We start from the raw sequence: 15,651 nt of genomic DNA, 5'->3' as shown, positions 1-15,651 counted from the left end.
TCTTGTGCTATGGGTGTCCTATTAAGGAATTTGGAGCCCAACCCCACAATATGTAGATTGGAGCCAACTTTTTCTTCTATCAGACGCAGAGTCTCTGATTTGACATCAAGCTCCTTGATCCATTTTGAGTTAACTTTTGTGCATGGCGAGAGAAAGGGATTCAGTTTCATTTTGTTGCATATGGATTTCCAGTTTTCCCAGCACCATTTGTTGAAGATGCTATCCTTCCTCCATTGCATGTTTTTAGGTCCTTTATCAAATATAAGATAGTTGTAGTTTTGTGGATTGGTTAATGTGTCCTCTATTCTGTACCATTGGTCCACCCGCCTGTTTTGGTACCAGTACCATGCTGTTTTTGTCACTATTGCTCTGTAATATAGTTTGAAATCTGGTATCGCTATACCACCTGATTCACACTTCCTGCTTAGAATTGCTTTTGCTATTCTGGGTCTTTTATTTTTCCATATGAATTTCATGATTGCTTTATCTATTTCTACAAGAAATGCCGTTGGGATTTTGATTGGGATTGCATTAAATCTATAGAGAACTTTTGGTAATATCGCCATTTTGATGATGTTAGTTCTGCCTATCCATGAACAGTTTATATTTTTCCATCTTCTAAGATCTTCTTCTACTTCTCTTTTTAGGGTTTTGTAGTTTTTGTTGTATAAATCTTTCACGTCTTTTGTTAGGTTGATTCCCAAGTATTTTATTTTTTTTGAGGATATTGTGAATGGAGTGTTTTTCCTCATTTCCATTTCAGAAGTTTTGTCGCTGATATACAGAAATGCCTTTGATTTATGCGTGTTGATTTTATATCCTGCCACTTTGCTGAATTCATATATTAGTTCTAGTAGTTTCTTTGTAGATCCTTTTGGGTCTTCTAGGTATAGAATCATGTCATCCGCAAATAGTGATAATTTAAGTTCTTCTTTTCCTATTTTTATGCCTTTAATTTCTTTCGTCTGTCTAATTGCTCTGGCCAGTGTTTCGAGAACTATATTGAATAGAAGTGGTGATAGAGGGCATCCCTGTCTTGTTCTAGATTTTAGGGGGAATGCCTTCAATTTTTCTCCATTGAGAATGATGCTAGCCTGAGGCTTGGCATAGATAGCTTTTACAATATCGAGGTAAGTTCCTGTTATCTCTAGTTTTTCTAATGTTTTGAACATAAAGGGATGCTGTACTTTGTCGAATGCTTTTTCTGCGTCTATTGAGATGATCATATGGTTCTTATCTTTAAGTCTATTGATGTGGTGACTAACATTTATTGATTTCCGTATATTGAACCATCCTTGCATCCCAGGGATGAATCCTACTTGATCATGGTGCACAATTTTTTTGATGTGCCTCTGTATCCGATTCGCCAGAATTTTATTGAGGATTTTTGCATCTAGGTTCATCAGAGATATTGGTCTGTCATTTTCTTTCTTTGAGGTGTCTTTGTCTGGTTTCGGAATCAGGGTGGTGTTGGCCTCATAGAATGAATTCGGCAGAGCTCCCTCTTTTTCTATTTCCTGAAATAACTTGAAAAGTATTGGTATTAATTCTTCTTTAAAGGTTTTGTAAAACTCCGCTGTTTACCCATCTGGTCCTGGGCTTTTCTTGGTTGGAAGTCTTTTGATTGCTTCTTCTATTTCATCTATTGATATTGGTCTGTTTAAGTTGTGAGTATCCTCCTTACTCAGTCTGGGCAAATCATATGACTTAAGGAATTTATCGATGTCTTCACTATCTTCTATTTTATTGGAATATAGGTTTTCAAAATAATTTCTAATTGTCTTCTGTATTTCTGTAGCGTCTGTTGTGATATTGCCTTTTTCATCCTGTATGTTAGTAATTTGAGTTCTCTCTCTTCTTCTCTTCGTTAGCATGGCTAGGGGCCTGTCGATCTTATTTATTTTTTCGAAGAACCAAGTTTTAGTTTTGTTAATTTTTTCAATAGTTTCTTTTGCTTCAATTTCGTTGATTTCCGCTCTGATTTTAATTATTTCTAGCCTTCTGCTACATTTGCTGTTGTTTTGCTCTTCCTTTTCTAGGGCTTTGAGATGAAGTGTAAGCTCATTTATTTGTTGGTTTTTCCTTTTTTTGAGGAATGACCTCCAGGCGATGAATTTCCCTCTTAAAACTGCTTTCATTGTGTCCCATAGATTCCGATATGTTGTGTCTGTATTTTCATTTATCTCTAAGAATTTTTTAATTTCCTCCTTTATGTCTTATGTAACCCATTGATCATTCAGTAACATATTGTTCATTTTCCATGTGATATAGGATATTTCCTTCCTTCTTTTATCATTGATTTCCATTTTTATTCCATTATGATCAGATAAAATGCATGGTATTATCTCCACCCCTCTATATTTACTGAGGGATGCCCTATGGCATAATATATGGTCTATTTTTGAGAAGGATCCATGTGCTGCTGAGAAAAAAGTATAGCCACTTGATGTTGGTTGATATATTCTATATATGTTAGTTAAGTCTAGGTTGTTGATTGTGATATTGAGTTCTATAGTTTCTTTATTCAACTTTTGTTTGGAAGATCTGTCCAATGGTGAGAGAGGTGTGTTGACGTCACCCATAATTATTGTGTTGTGGTCTATTTGATTCTTGAACTTGAGGAGAATTTCTTTTATGAACGTCACAGCACCATTATTTGGTGCCTAAGTATTGATAATTGTTATGTCTTGTTGGTGAATGGTTCCTTTTAACAGTATATAATGTCCTTCCTTATCCCTTTTGATTAATTTAGTCTTGAAGTCGATTTTATTCGATATGAGGATGGCCACCCCTGCTTGCTTACGAGGACCATGTGCGTGGTATATTTTTTCCCAACCTTTCACCTTCAGCCTGTGTATGTCTTTTCCAATCAGATGTGTCTCCTGGAGGCAGCATATTGTTGGATTTGTTTTTTTAATCCATGTTACCAGCCTATGTCGCTTTATTGGAGAGTTTAAGCCTTTAACGTTTAGAGTTACTATTGATGTATGGTTTGTACTTCCAGCCATGTTTGATTATTTATCTTCTTTTAGTTTGTTTCTCCAAGGTTAGCTTTCCCCCACGCCCCCTGACTTTATAGAGGCACTTCCCACTGATGGTTTTGGTTATTGTTTTTCATTTCTTCCTCGTGTAATGTTTTGCTCAAGATGCTTTGCAATGCTGGTTTTCTGGCTGCAAATTCTTTTAGCTTTTGTTTATCATGAAAGATTTTTATTTTGTTGTCGTACCTGAAGCTTAATTTTGCTGGATATAGAATTCTTGGTTGGCATCCATTGTCTTTCAGTGTTTGAAATACGTTGTTCCAGGATCTTCTCGCTTTCAGCGTCTGTGATGAAAAATCCGTTGTTAACCTTATTGGTTTACCCCTGAATGTGGTCTGCCTCCTTTCTCTTGTAGCTTTTAATATTTTCTCTTTGTTCTGTATATTGGATATCTTCATAACAATGTGTCTTTTCGTTGGTCTACTGTGATTTTGTGTGCTCGGTGTCCTGTATGCATCTACAATTTGTATATCCGTTTCCTTTTTTATATCTGGAAAGTTTTCTGTAATTATTTCATTCAGCAGGTTACTCATTCCCCTGGTTTGAATCTCTGTACCTTCCTCTATCCCGCTGACTCTTAGATTTGGCTTTTTTATGTTATCCCATAACTCTTGGATGTTTTTCTCATGATTTTTAACCAGCCTTTCTGAGTTGGCTAGGCTCTTTTCAAGATGATATATTTTGTCTTCATTATCTGACGTTCTGGCCTGTACTTGCTCCACTCTGTTAGTGATACTCTTGATTGAGTTTTTAATTTGGTTTATCGTTTCCTTCATTTCTAGAATTATTGTTTGATTTTTTTTTAATAATCTCTATCTCCTGGTAAAGATGCTTAACTTTTTCTTTTATCTGTTTATGTAATTCATTTTCAATGTGTTCTTTCACTGTTTGGATTTGCTGTCTCGTATCCTCTTTAAGGTTCCAATCCATCTGTCTAAGGTATTCCTTGAGTTCTTTATGTGACCATTTTTCTGCTGACTCTAGGTCCTCCTGAATATTTAGGCTGTCCTTCATTGTTTGTAGTCCTTTTCTTCCTTGCTTTTTGAAGCTGCTCATGTTACTTCTTGTTCTGTTTGACTGCTGAGTTACTGTTTACTCTTATAAATTTATTTGATGCTTGGGAGGAAGGATATTAGAAGGGAAGGGAAGAAGTCTCTAAAGAGAATGAGAGTAGGCAGGTAGAATTCAAGGAAGGGGGAATAAGAAAATTGAAAAGAAATGAAAAGACAAAAGAAACAAAAACAAACAAACAAAAATTAGAAAATAAAGAAAGAAAAGAAAAAAAATTTTTTACAAAAATAATAATGATAATAAAAAAATGAAAATTAAAATTTAAAAAAAAAATAATAAAATAAAAAAATTTAAAACAAAAAAATTAAAAACATTAAAAGAACAACAACAACAAAAATTTAAAATGAAAAAGGAAAAACAAAAAGAAAAAGAGAAAAAAATGATGATAATAATAATAATAAATGTAGTCCAAGAGTTCGCTTAACTTCTCTTCCAGTAGGTGGAGCTGTGCCCACTGGGCCAAGCTTCTCCTCTCAATAGGTGGAAACCGATCACTGTGCAGCAGCTCTTCCTCCCAGACTGGGCGGGTCTGCAATCCTGAGTGCCTAGGGCCTTCTTTTGTGGTTCCTCAATCCAGGCGGTGCTCTCCTGTGACGCTCACCACAATACTGGCTACACGCCAGGTCTGCTGTTCCTGGGAGCCCTGTTTTCATGAACACCTGGGCTCCCTCTCCCTATTTGCCTCCCTCAGACCCTAAGTTTGTAGAGCTTGCGGCTGAGAATCCCCAGCGAATTTGCTTGCCCTCCGGTAGCCACATCCCCGGTAGCTGGTGCAAGAGACCTCAGCTGTCAGCACTGGTGGGAATGGTAGCCAGGAGTTTCGCGCCGCGAGTCCGGCACCACTCCTGATTCCCTCGGTCTGGCTATCGCGCTCACAGGAGAGCTGGGAGGGGCCCTTAAGGTTTCCCCCGCTGTGTGGAGAGAGATGACTAGGGGATTACACACCTGTCTCGCTGGTTTCAATGCAGTTATCTCCTCTGCCCGTGACGTCAATTCTCTTCCAAGGTGGTATTCCATGCAAATGGTGACCATTCGTTCCCTATGCCGGGTGACCAATGCAACGGGTGGGTCCTGACTCTCTCTCCCAATCCCCGTTTCTGTCCTGTGGCCACTGCCTATGAAGGCTCGGTTGGCTTTTACCTCTAAGTTCAGAAGGGCCGACCAGTTATTTTAGCGGGATCGTTAGTGCTGAGTCACGAGGAGCAGGCGAACCGGAGCTTGAATGTAGCTGATCCGTGCTCAGTGTGTGTTTTCTGAGGGGCCCAGACCGTACGCCCCAGATCCACGTCAGCTCAGCATTGCCTAGTGATCCTGAGCAAACAGCCTTTAGATAATTTACAGCTCCCTATGCCCGCGCAGTTGAAGAGGTCAGAGACTTGATCTCTCCGCGCCTGCCGCCATGTTAGACCTCCTCAATGATATTCATGTTACCCTTACAGCTTCCTGGCATAAGCAAGATCTTGGGATTATACAAAGGGGTGCTTCTGTTTCCAGTCCAGTTTTCTAGAAATGAAACCCTGCTGCCCGTCGCCTCCACCTCTGCTCACGGGCACCGCGCTTGTCCGCGACCTTAGCAGTGCCGCCGCGGCCTCCGCCGCTCCTCGGCCCGGTGCCCGGCTCCCGGGGCCCAAGCGGCTACTGCCGCGGCTCTCCGGCCCCCTCCTCTGGAGCACGGGTCTCCTCGCAAGGGGATGCCGAACGACCCCAGAGCAGGCTCTGCCCGAAGGTGCAGCGGCGAACAGGCGACTGAGGCGCTCGAGGCCGTGGTCCAGCCTTCGGAGGACAGGGCTCGGCACGCAGCCCAGTTCCAGCCTCTAGATGTGGCTGCTGTACAATATAGACAGAGCCATCAAGACAGCAAGCAGAAAGCAAATGGCGGCTCCCGCGGAGTGGATTTTCAGCCCCGAAACCACAGCCCAGCCAACAATCCCAATCCACTAACTCTCCCTGTATAGAAAATATTCAAAAAAAAAAAAAAAAAAAAGGCAGGGCGCACTGAGCTTTTTTTGCCTCAGGTACTTACAATCCACTGCTGATTACACATTCAGCTTCCTGCGGGGAGCGAAGTGAAAGAGGAAGCAGATGGGCGCAAAGCGCCTGCGGCTCTGAGCAGCAAAGCGTCTGGGAGCCAAGCGTCTCTTTTTCAATCTTTTTGTTCTTTCTGCTGCTTGGCAAAGTGGTCCGCTACAGATTAATGGTGAAAGGAGCTCTAACAAGCTGCGCGAAATCTCGATTAAAGCCGCTGCTCTGAGCACCACGCTCAGCACTTCAGCAACCCCTGTACACAGCGGCCATCTTCCCCACCACAACCCCACCATAACTTTTGTAGCTTGGGCTGGTTTCCACTATACAAGTGTGACTCCACCACACAGCATAGAAACTGAAATTTGCTGATTATCTACTTTCACATTAAAACAGTACATACAGTAGTACAGGGAATCTTCAAGTGGTAGGTCAACTGGAATAGTGCTACATCCAGATTGCTGAGAGCTAGGAAAGCCATGTTATTTTGAACAGCATTCATTAATGACGACACACTTAACTTCATCAGTTCCTTGGGGGTCCCTAAGACGTTTTCACTTAAAGATGCCTTTAATCTACCCAGACTCCCAGTTTCTCAGGGGCAGCCTTGGTACTCCAACAGCCCAATGAGATACTCTGATTTTAAACTTACCCTAGTATAGTTCATTTTCCATATAGCAACCAAAGTGATCTTTCCCAGATATACATCAAATCATGTTAATTTGAACCTAAACTGCTCAGCAACATTTCTGTACTTAGAATAAAATTCAAAGTTCTTTATTTGGGCCTGTTAGGCAATATATGATTTATTTCCTATGTGTCTACCTGATTTCCTAGTTTTCCTCCCTCACTCTTTCAGCTTCAGCTCTATTGGGCTTATCACTATGAGTAGATATCACTCTCTGATAATAGAATATTTTGTGCTTTATTCCTTATATTGTGTGGGTTTTTCCCTTGGATTGTAGCTGTGTATGTTTTGCTTACCACTTTATTTCTAGTGCTTAGAGATGTTACCGGCCAACATTTATCTGTTGATGAATTGATTAACAAGACTCATCCCCTGTCCTTCCCTGACTTTTGCCCTCTTCATGTCCTAATAGTCACAAGGATCTGTGAGTGTTGAGTTGGTATACATATTTCTCTTATATTTTTTTCTTTCTGATTTATCTGTAGTGTCATGGCTTATTTCATATTCTCTATTATTTGTTTTCTTGCCTATTACTGTCATTTTTAAACTGGTTTCCCTCTCTTAAGTCTTCTCTGCTCTAGCCTATCCTTGGCATTGCCACTAAAGAATAATTTTGAAATGTAAGTCTTATTTATGCTCTATGGGCACTTCTGCATCTATCCATGGTCCTCTCTGCATGGAACGACCTTCAAAGAGTAATGGCAGCTAGTTCACTTCGCCTCCCAAGTCTTACACAAGTTCCTCTTTTAGGTCAGCTCTAATTTAGAACTCCACATAGAAGGAATTCTGGACCCAGAATCCCTACTTAATGGATTGGGCAAATCATCCAGCACAACACCCTGTGGTGTAGCCCCACTGAAATGCTTGCTGTTTTCTGAACATGCTGAGTGATTTCATGCCAATGCATTTACATTATACGTGCTGCGTCCTCTGCTTGCTGTTGTTCTTCCCTGTTAAGCAAACTTCTATCTGTTCTTCATGACCCAACTCAAATGTTATCTCCTTGAAGTCTGCACAACATCACAAGAAGTTGCTTCCTCCTCCATGTGTTCATAGTTACTGTCTATCTTAGCAGTTACCACATATTTTGAGTGCTGAGGGAAATGAAGGATCTCTTACGTAGTGATTTAGATATGTATGACAAGTATGAGTCCAGAATGGTTTCCCTGAAATAGGTTCTGTTGCAAGCAGTGCCCTCACCACTTTTTTTTGCCACTTTTGGATGAAGTAGGTGGTAGAAAAATTTTTGACCAGTGGTTTCTTTTATCTTTTGTTGATAGTAACAGAACCAAATACTATGGCTATTTCCACTGTCTCATGAGTCTGTTGTTCAGCAGGCGTAGATCAATGCATAGTTGATGGAATATTTGGTTTCTTTCTCTTCAACGGAGTTCTGCCTATGTCCAACAACAGTGTTTCTGAAGAAAAGTGTAAAAAAATCTACCTATAAAAGAAGAATATAGTAGGCAATAGCAAATTTAATGTTATAGATAGCTATGAAATAAAATTATGAGTCATTGATTATCTACATAAAATTGAGGGTATAATTTACTCTAATCCTTTGAGGATAGAAAGAAGGGCACTTTATTTATCTTTTTCAGATTATAAGGCACTTGGTATCTTGAAGCGACAGTTTCCTAATACATCACTAATTGGGCTGACTGCAACTGCAACAAATCATGTTTTGAAAGATGCTCAGAAAATTTTGTGTGTTGAAAAGTGTTTTACTTTTACAGCTTCTTTTAATCGTCCAAATCTTTACTATGAGGTATGTAACTTTTGTCAATTTATTACTTTTGTGAAGAATTATAGCAGAGAAATTATGCTTTTTCATTGTGTCTGTTTTTATTTACATGAGCAACAGTTTAAAAATACAAAAAGGTTTAACATCAGTAGATAATTAGAAGCAGATTCATTAATTGGTATCTTATTCACATATCTCTGGTGCTGTATAATCTTTTAATTAGATTAAGTAGAAGACACTGCCTTGTTGGGTGATATTACCTTTAAAATAAAATAAGAAATCATGTATTTGTTCAAGTTGTTTACATTCTTTCTTGTACAAGGATGGAGAGAGGAATGAGATCATGGACCTGACATCTTTATGGAAATTAATTACTAAACAATAGAAATATTAGAGATTTGCCAGTACTCCATTTAGATTTTATTTACTACATACTGAAAATAAAATAACCCAGTTGCTGTCCTTCCTTTCTTTCTAACCCTTTTAGGAACAGATACAATCTTTCTTCTGTTTTAACTGAATAGTTATTTATTTGTGGGGTATGTTTTCATAAAAATAGCATTAGAAAATAAAAAGGTCTCCTCATCTCTAGCAAATTAAAAAGAAAGAATCAAGAGAGTCTGAGAGGTGGCAGAAATAAGTCATATGGCTTATGAAACAAGTAAAAGAGTAATGGAAAAAACTACTATGCTCATGAAAGAATTGGACTTCAAAAGTTGTGAGTAAATGGCTACTTGGATGGTACTTCTCTTTAACTTTTTAATAAGATAATTTTTTTCTAGGTTCGGCAAAAGCCTTCAAACACTGAAGATTTTATTGAGGATATTGTAAAGCTCATCAATGGGAGATACAAAGGACAATCAGGTAATATAAAAGCAAGTAAAACTTTGGGACTTTCAAAAAGTAATAGTATCCTGGTAATTATACTGATTAATTACTAAATATATTAGCATGTGGCAGAAGATACTTGAAAGTGTTGTGATAAAATTAATTCACTTGGTGACTCTGGAAACATGCTAAGACCTTTGTGTATGTCACAGATTATCAGTCAGAACTGCCTGAATTATTATGGTTATTAATACTTAATTGCTTTAGAATGCACCTAATGACAATATTAATTCAGTGGCATAAACTTCAGATAATAAGTACTACATACAAAATAAAGGGTTAAGCGTTGATGTCTAAAGGGTTACAAAATAATGTGTCTAAAAAACACATTAAAGAAATAAATAGTACATATTTAATAGTTTAGGCAGAGATGAAATTGAGAGTATGTGTATATGCATTCCAGGATTGATGACTAGGCAAATGATATTGAAGCAAAGAGTTTATTTAAAAGGAGCATTTTAAAACTGTTGTCTAGATTTTCAGGAGATGGTAATGTGTGTCCTGGGTAAAAGGAGTTCCAGGGTCAAGTAAGTTAGAGAAAGGCTGTGGTTATTTATCCTTCTTGGAGGGTTAATAGGGGGTTATGTCAGCACACTGGAAGCTCTGACCAGCCCTGAAGGTAGAGAGCCTATTTAACTTTGTGGAATGCATTGTTCCTCAAAATCATGTGAATCCCCCACCCCGACCCCCAGACCCCCAGCTACTTACTAACATTTTATGGAGCTGTGGGACATCAGTGTGAGAAATATTATGTAGTAGGAGATACGGGTGGAGAGAGAAAACAGGTAATGGTAACTAAAACTGGTAGCTCAGGGCACATTTCTGCTTTAGAGAAAGCTGGTGATCAAATCTTGCATTATACCCAAAGTCAATAAATATATTCTTAGGGCCTCGGAATTTTTTCCACCTTTGTATTGTATTAATTAGTGGCTTGTGTGTGTTTTGAAAATGGTCTCTGAGGAGGGTACTATTTATGTATGTCTAATACATGATCATATTTTATATTTTGTTGTAGGAATCATATACTGTTTTTCTCAGAAAGACTCTGAACAGGTAACGGTTAGTTTGCAGAATTTGGGAATTCATGCAGGTTCTTACCATGCCAATATGGAACCAGAAGATAAGACCAAGGTTCACACAAGATGGTCAGCCAATGAACTTCAGGTTAAGATTATATTTTCAATAGAAGCCTAATTTAAAATATTTAAACTTGACTTAACTGATAGACATGTTAAAACATTTTAGGTAGTAGTGGCAACAGTTGCATTTGGAATGGGAATTGATAAACCAGATGTGAGGTTTGTTATTCATCATTCAATGAGCAAATCCATGGAAAATTATTACCAAGAGAGTGGACGTGCAGGTATGTAGAACTTACAACCAGAAGTTATTTTTAGAATACTTTTATAGAAGACACATCATGCACATTTAATAATTTTGTATTTTTAATCTTTATCAGGTAATACTTTTAGAACAGTCTTTTTAGCAGATTTATTTTCATAGGAACATGTTACTTATATCCTATTGGGGTGTTAAGAATTGTTTCTTGTGTGTACCAAGATAATCTGATACTCATCATTTCCTCTTGACTCAACTAGGTCACTTAAAGGCACATTTTTAACTTAATATGATTGTTGTTCAGTCTTTTTAGTGATTTTTTTAAAAAACTTGAGAGTAGCTGTTAAAAATAATTTTCACATCTCTAAAATCTCTAGATGTAGTTTAAAACTTTGCCAGCCTATTTTACGTATTTATCATTTTTCATGTGTGTTTTTAAAATAAGTAATCATGCAATCTCATGGATTTCTCAAACCACAGGTCGAGATGACATGAGAGCAGACTGCATTTTGTATTATGGCTTTGGAGATATATTCAGAGTAAGTTCAATGGTGGTCATGGAAAATGTGGGACAACAGAAGCTTTATGAGATGGTGTCATACTGCCAAAACATAAGCAAGTAAGCTTTTTAAAAAACATGTCTGTTTTAAAACTATAAAAGAAAAGCATATTAAATTGTACAATATTATTTGAATACTTACTAAGTAAATTAGTATTAATACCCAAATCTGTAGAATCAGCTATTTGGAGGCAGGAACCAGTGTATCAACCTTCTATTGATTATTACTAATTCAAGAAAGATGCTCTATCTAAATTAATTGTTTAACTGAAGATTTTGATACACATTGACAATGAATTGAAGCCTTTTTCTTCTGGCAGTGTGGTGTAACAGCTACATGCTGTAATAATTTTGAAAAGGTGTATTGGCCAGGCATGGTGGTACATGCCTGTAATCCCAGTGGTCAGCAGGTTACAGTAGTAGGGTTGAAGGTTCAAAGCCAGCCTCAGCAATTTAGCAGGGCTTTAAGCAATTTATCGTGACCCTGTCTCAAAATAAAAAAGGACTGTGATGTGGCTCACTAGTAAGCATCCCTGGGTTCAATCCCTGGTACCCATCCCCCCTAGGGAGGGGGGAGAAAGAAAGAAAGAAAAAAAAGGTGTATGACAGGTATTTTGAGAGCGAAGCTCAGTAACGTGAGCCATTCTACCACCCAATGTGCAAAGGAAATAATTGAGGACAAGGTCATGTTTCACATTATGAAATAAATATAAATCTATTTAGGGTAAATTTGGTTAGACCATGTAGTTTCCTGATGGCCTCTAGATCTTCATCCTCTTTGTACTTTTACTGCACACAGAAGGGCTCAAAAATGTTGAAATGGAGAATAGTAACCCAACGGTGATAGAATATAGCATTTTCTCTCAATGTATGCTATAGTAATCTAATTAAGAGAAATAAGAAAATGAAGATTTCTCTAAAGGTCCAGCAGACTTTCATGAAACGTATTTTGAGGTTTAGACTAAAACATTGATAATTTAAAATACAAGTAACTACTTTTCTGTCAAGAACATTTCCCAGTAGTTCTAAAATACTGATCTCAAAACCAAACAGATAACTTCTTAAACATTATGTTCAAGAACATAATGAAAAAAAGCATAAAATATGTAGTAGGCAAAGTGGTCCCCCATTGATGGCCTTGTCCTAATCGCTGCAACTCATGTCTTCCCTTACATGACAAAGGGGAATAGGGATTAGTTTAGATCATATGGGTAGGTCCAGTGTAATTACAGAGGGCCTTCAAATTGGAAGAGTTAGGCAGAGAGGTCAGACTGATGTGATATGAGAAGGATTCAACCCACTATTGCTGGCTTTGAAGATGGAGGAAGGGGCCAGGCAGCCTCTAGAAACTGGAAAAGCAAGGATACAAGTTTTCACCTAGAGCTTCCAGAAGAAATGCAGCTCTGTTGACACTTTCATTTTGACCCAGTGAGACCCGTGATAGATTTCTAATTTGTAGAAATGCAAGAATAATAGAATAGGTAACTATACTCTGAAGTAGTGATTTCTCTCTCTCTCTTTTTTTTTTAATGTAAGAAAGGTACTGTACCAGTGTCACAGGTTTAAAGGGAGGCACATCTCAGGACAGTGCAGACACTTAGTCACCATGCTTATGAACCAAAAAGGATCCTGAAATAGTAATTTTTAAAAACTTTATTATTAGATCATTTGATAATCCATACCTCTGAATTTGTTTGCAGATGTCGCCGTGTATTGATAGCTCAACATTTCGATGAAGTGTGGAATTCAGAAGCATGTAATAAAATGTGTGATAACTGCTGTAAAGACATTTGTAAGTGTGTATTTTTAAACCTTTGTAGGCTAATGTATACAACTAGGATTAAGTAAGGGAAATATTAGACCCCCCAATGGATTAAAAAGATAAAACAAGTTATGACTAGAATTTTCCAGATTCAAAAATGTCTTGAAGTAGGTAAATATGCACAATATAGCAATATAAGTATAGGACATGTGAAATTTTTTAAAAATAAGGCAAAATTTGATTCTTCTAAATAGAAATACTGTATATTTGAATGAGCTATGGGCTGGGGACATAGGTCAGTTGATAAAGTTGCTTGTACAAGGCCCTGGGTTCAATCCCCAGCACCCCCCCCCCCACACACACACACATTAAAAAAAAGAATGAGCTAACCCTATGATAATCTCTAACATTTTGTAGTCACTAGGAAGAAAATATAGTGCAAACAGATTTTAGCAAAATGATGAACTACTCAGTAAGACACTAACTTAGTGGTGTCTTTTTTTCATTGTGTATGTATGTATATGTTGTTCTTGAAAAGCTAAACTAATTAGTTCTTCATACAGAGCCTCATTTAGTTCTGATGCCTTGGGTGGAGGTCACTGCACTTTTAACTTTGCAGCTAAAGAAAGTTATTTATGAGTTTATTAGATTATCTTAAACTGACCAAGTTAACAAAAATCTGATATTTTAGAGTGCCAGCCTTTTAACAGTTGGGAATATTTGTCCAGGACATTTTTGGCATAGGAACCCATATTAGTTTTTAGAAATTGGCTTAATGAACACGAATCAGATAAGTATGAGGCACAGACTTTCCTATAACATATACCTTTTAATAACTGTCTGGTGGACACTTTATGCTTTCTAGCCTGCTGATAACCAGGGTATTTTCTTTACATTACTATAAATCCTACAATATGTTGGTCTAGTAATAGAGACTTGAGGAACAGCCTCATCTTAATTTAGAACACAGTAAAAAAAATAAATAATAATGTTTAAGAGTGGCTCACATTGATAACTAATTTTAAACCAGTTTAACCACTTACGATATCCTTGCTCTCATTTTGAAATTCCAATTAGGTATAACCATGTCTCTTTCATTGTAGCATTTGAAAAAAAGAATATAACAGAGTACTGTAGAGATCTAATTAAGATCCTGAAACAGGCAGAAGAACTGAATGAAAAACTCACTCCGCTTAAACTGATTGATTCTTGGATGGGAAAGGGTGCATCAAAACTGAGAGTAGCGGGTGTGGTTGCTCCTGTACTTCCTCGTGAAGACCTGGAGAAAATCATTGCACACTTTCTTCTACAGCAGTATCTTAAGTATATACACACCCATTTCTTGTCCTTTCATGTTATCTTTATTTTTTTTAATTATAATAGAATAAATGGCTTTGTAGTTATTCATGTCAACTTTAAAATGCTATAGAAAACAATTTACCTAATGAACAAACTCAAACCTTGATCAAAAAAGTGCAGAACTATTTTTTATAAAGATTATATTTGTGCTCATATAGTGTAATTGTGCTACTGTATTTTTATAAGTATTAGAAGTATTTTTATTATTTCATAGTTATTTAAAATTGTAGTTATTTCTTTTAAAAATTTCAGTTTGTGATTCTGTGAAGTTTTCTGATTGTTGGCCTTTATCTTCTGCAGAGAAGACTATAGTTTTACAGCTTATGCTACCATATCGTACTTGAAAATAGGACCTAAAGCTAATCTTCTGAACAGTGAAGCACATGTTATTACTATGCAAGTAAAGAAGTGCACACAGAGTGATTTCAAGGTAACTGACTGGCTACTTTCCGTTTTTATGTGCTTAAAAATATATGAAAGCTTATGGGATGTTTTTCTGCATTTCTCTCCTGGGTTCTGGTGAATACAAGAAGAGAAAAATCATTTTCTTCTTAGATTCTGAGTTTGGAAGAGAGAGAGTGTAACTTTATTTTCTGTGGAGATATTAAGTAGAATAGACTACCCAACATAGACTAGGAGTTTCCAACCTTTGGAATGTGAATTCCATTTTGAAGTCTAATTTTGGAGGCCCACTTCCCTCCTGATACTGGCTGTGATCAGCAATAGTTAGGAAATCTGTTTATGCTACTCCAGAGTTACAAACCCAATACTGTTAAGCCTGCAAAAGCATGCCAGGAACCACTGTGTCTCAGGACACCACCAGTTTTCTTTAGGTTTGTTTTCAGACAACATGGCCTCTTTAGATTAGGCTCAGATTGAGGAGAATTTTGGAGGTGAAAACTAGACTCCTGGATGAAGAATAAGCTAACTGATACATAAAGAATATTTTGAGATTATTAATCTCATGAGAAACTGAAAAGCTGAATTTTTACCAGGGTGCTTGCTTTGTTGTTTTTTGTAGGTTGAGACATCTGAAGCTTATCATTCTGAACAAGCTGATAAAAAGGGGGAAGGAAAAACTTCAGGTAACTTCCAGAAGTCCACAAACATGCTTCAACAGTCTGGTTCTAAGAATACAGGGGCTAAGAAAAGAAAAATTGATGATGCCTGAAATAACTA

The 15,651-nt window shown here is 37.4% G+C and overlaps 1 protein-coding gene across 2 annotated transcripts in view; it reads left to right on the top strand.

The window, feature by feature from the left end:
* RECQL (RecQ like helicase) overlaps positions 1-15,651 on the top strand; it is a gene marked incomplete at its 5' end in the record, with an annotated part of 42,682 nt that extends 27,031 nt beyond the window's left edge. For both annotated transcript variants that reach the window (XM_081310584.1, XM_081310585.1), the window contains 9 exons: positions 8,424-8,590; positions 9,349-9,430; positions 10,470-10,618; positions 10,700-10,817; positions 11,273-11,411; positions 13,052-13,143; positions 14,217-14,436; positions 14,773-14,902; positions 15,494-15,651. In XM_081310584.1, the coding sequence (XP_081166710.1) occupies positions 8,424-8,590; positions 9,349-9,430; positions 10,470-10,618; positions 10,700-10,817; positions 11,273-11,411; positions 13,052-13,143; positions 14,217-14,436; positions 14,773-14,902; positions 15,494-15,643 (1,247 nt within the window). In that variant the 3' untranslated portion in view covers positions 15,644-15,651. The remainder of the gene's footprint in view (positions 1-8,423; positions 8,591-9,348; positions 9,431-10,469; positions 10,619-10,699; positions 10,818-11,272; positions 11,412-13,051; positions 13,144-14,216; positions 14,437-14,772; positions 14,903-15,493) is intronic.

Source organism: Spermophilus citellus (genome assembly GCF_964194105.1).
Source record: "Spermophilus citellus genome assembly, chromosome: 10".
Classification (NCBI taxonomy): domain Eukaryota; kingdom Metazoa; phylum Chordata; class Mammalia; order Rodentia; family Sciuridae; genus Spermophilus; species Spermophilus citellus.
The sequence above is the reverse complement of the archived record's forward strand: the minus strand, read 5'-3'. Positions and strand labels throughout refer to the sequence as shown.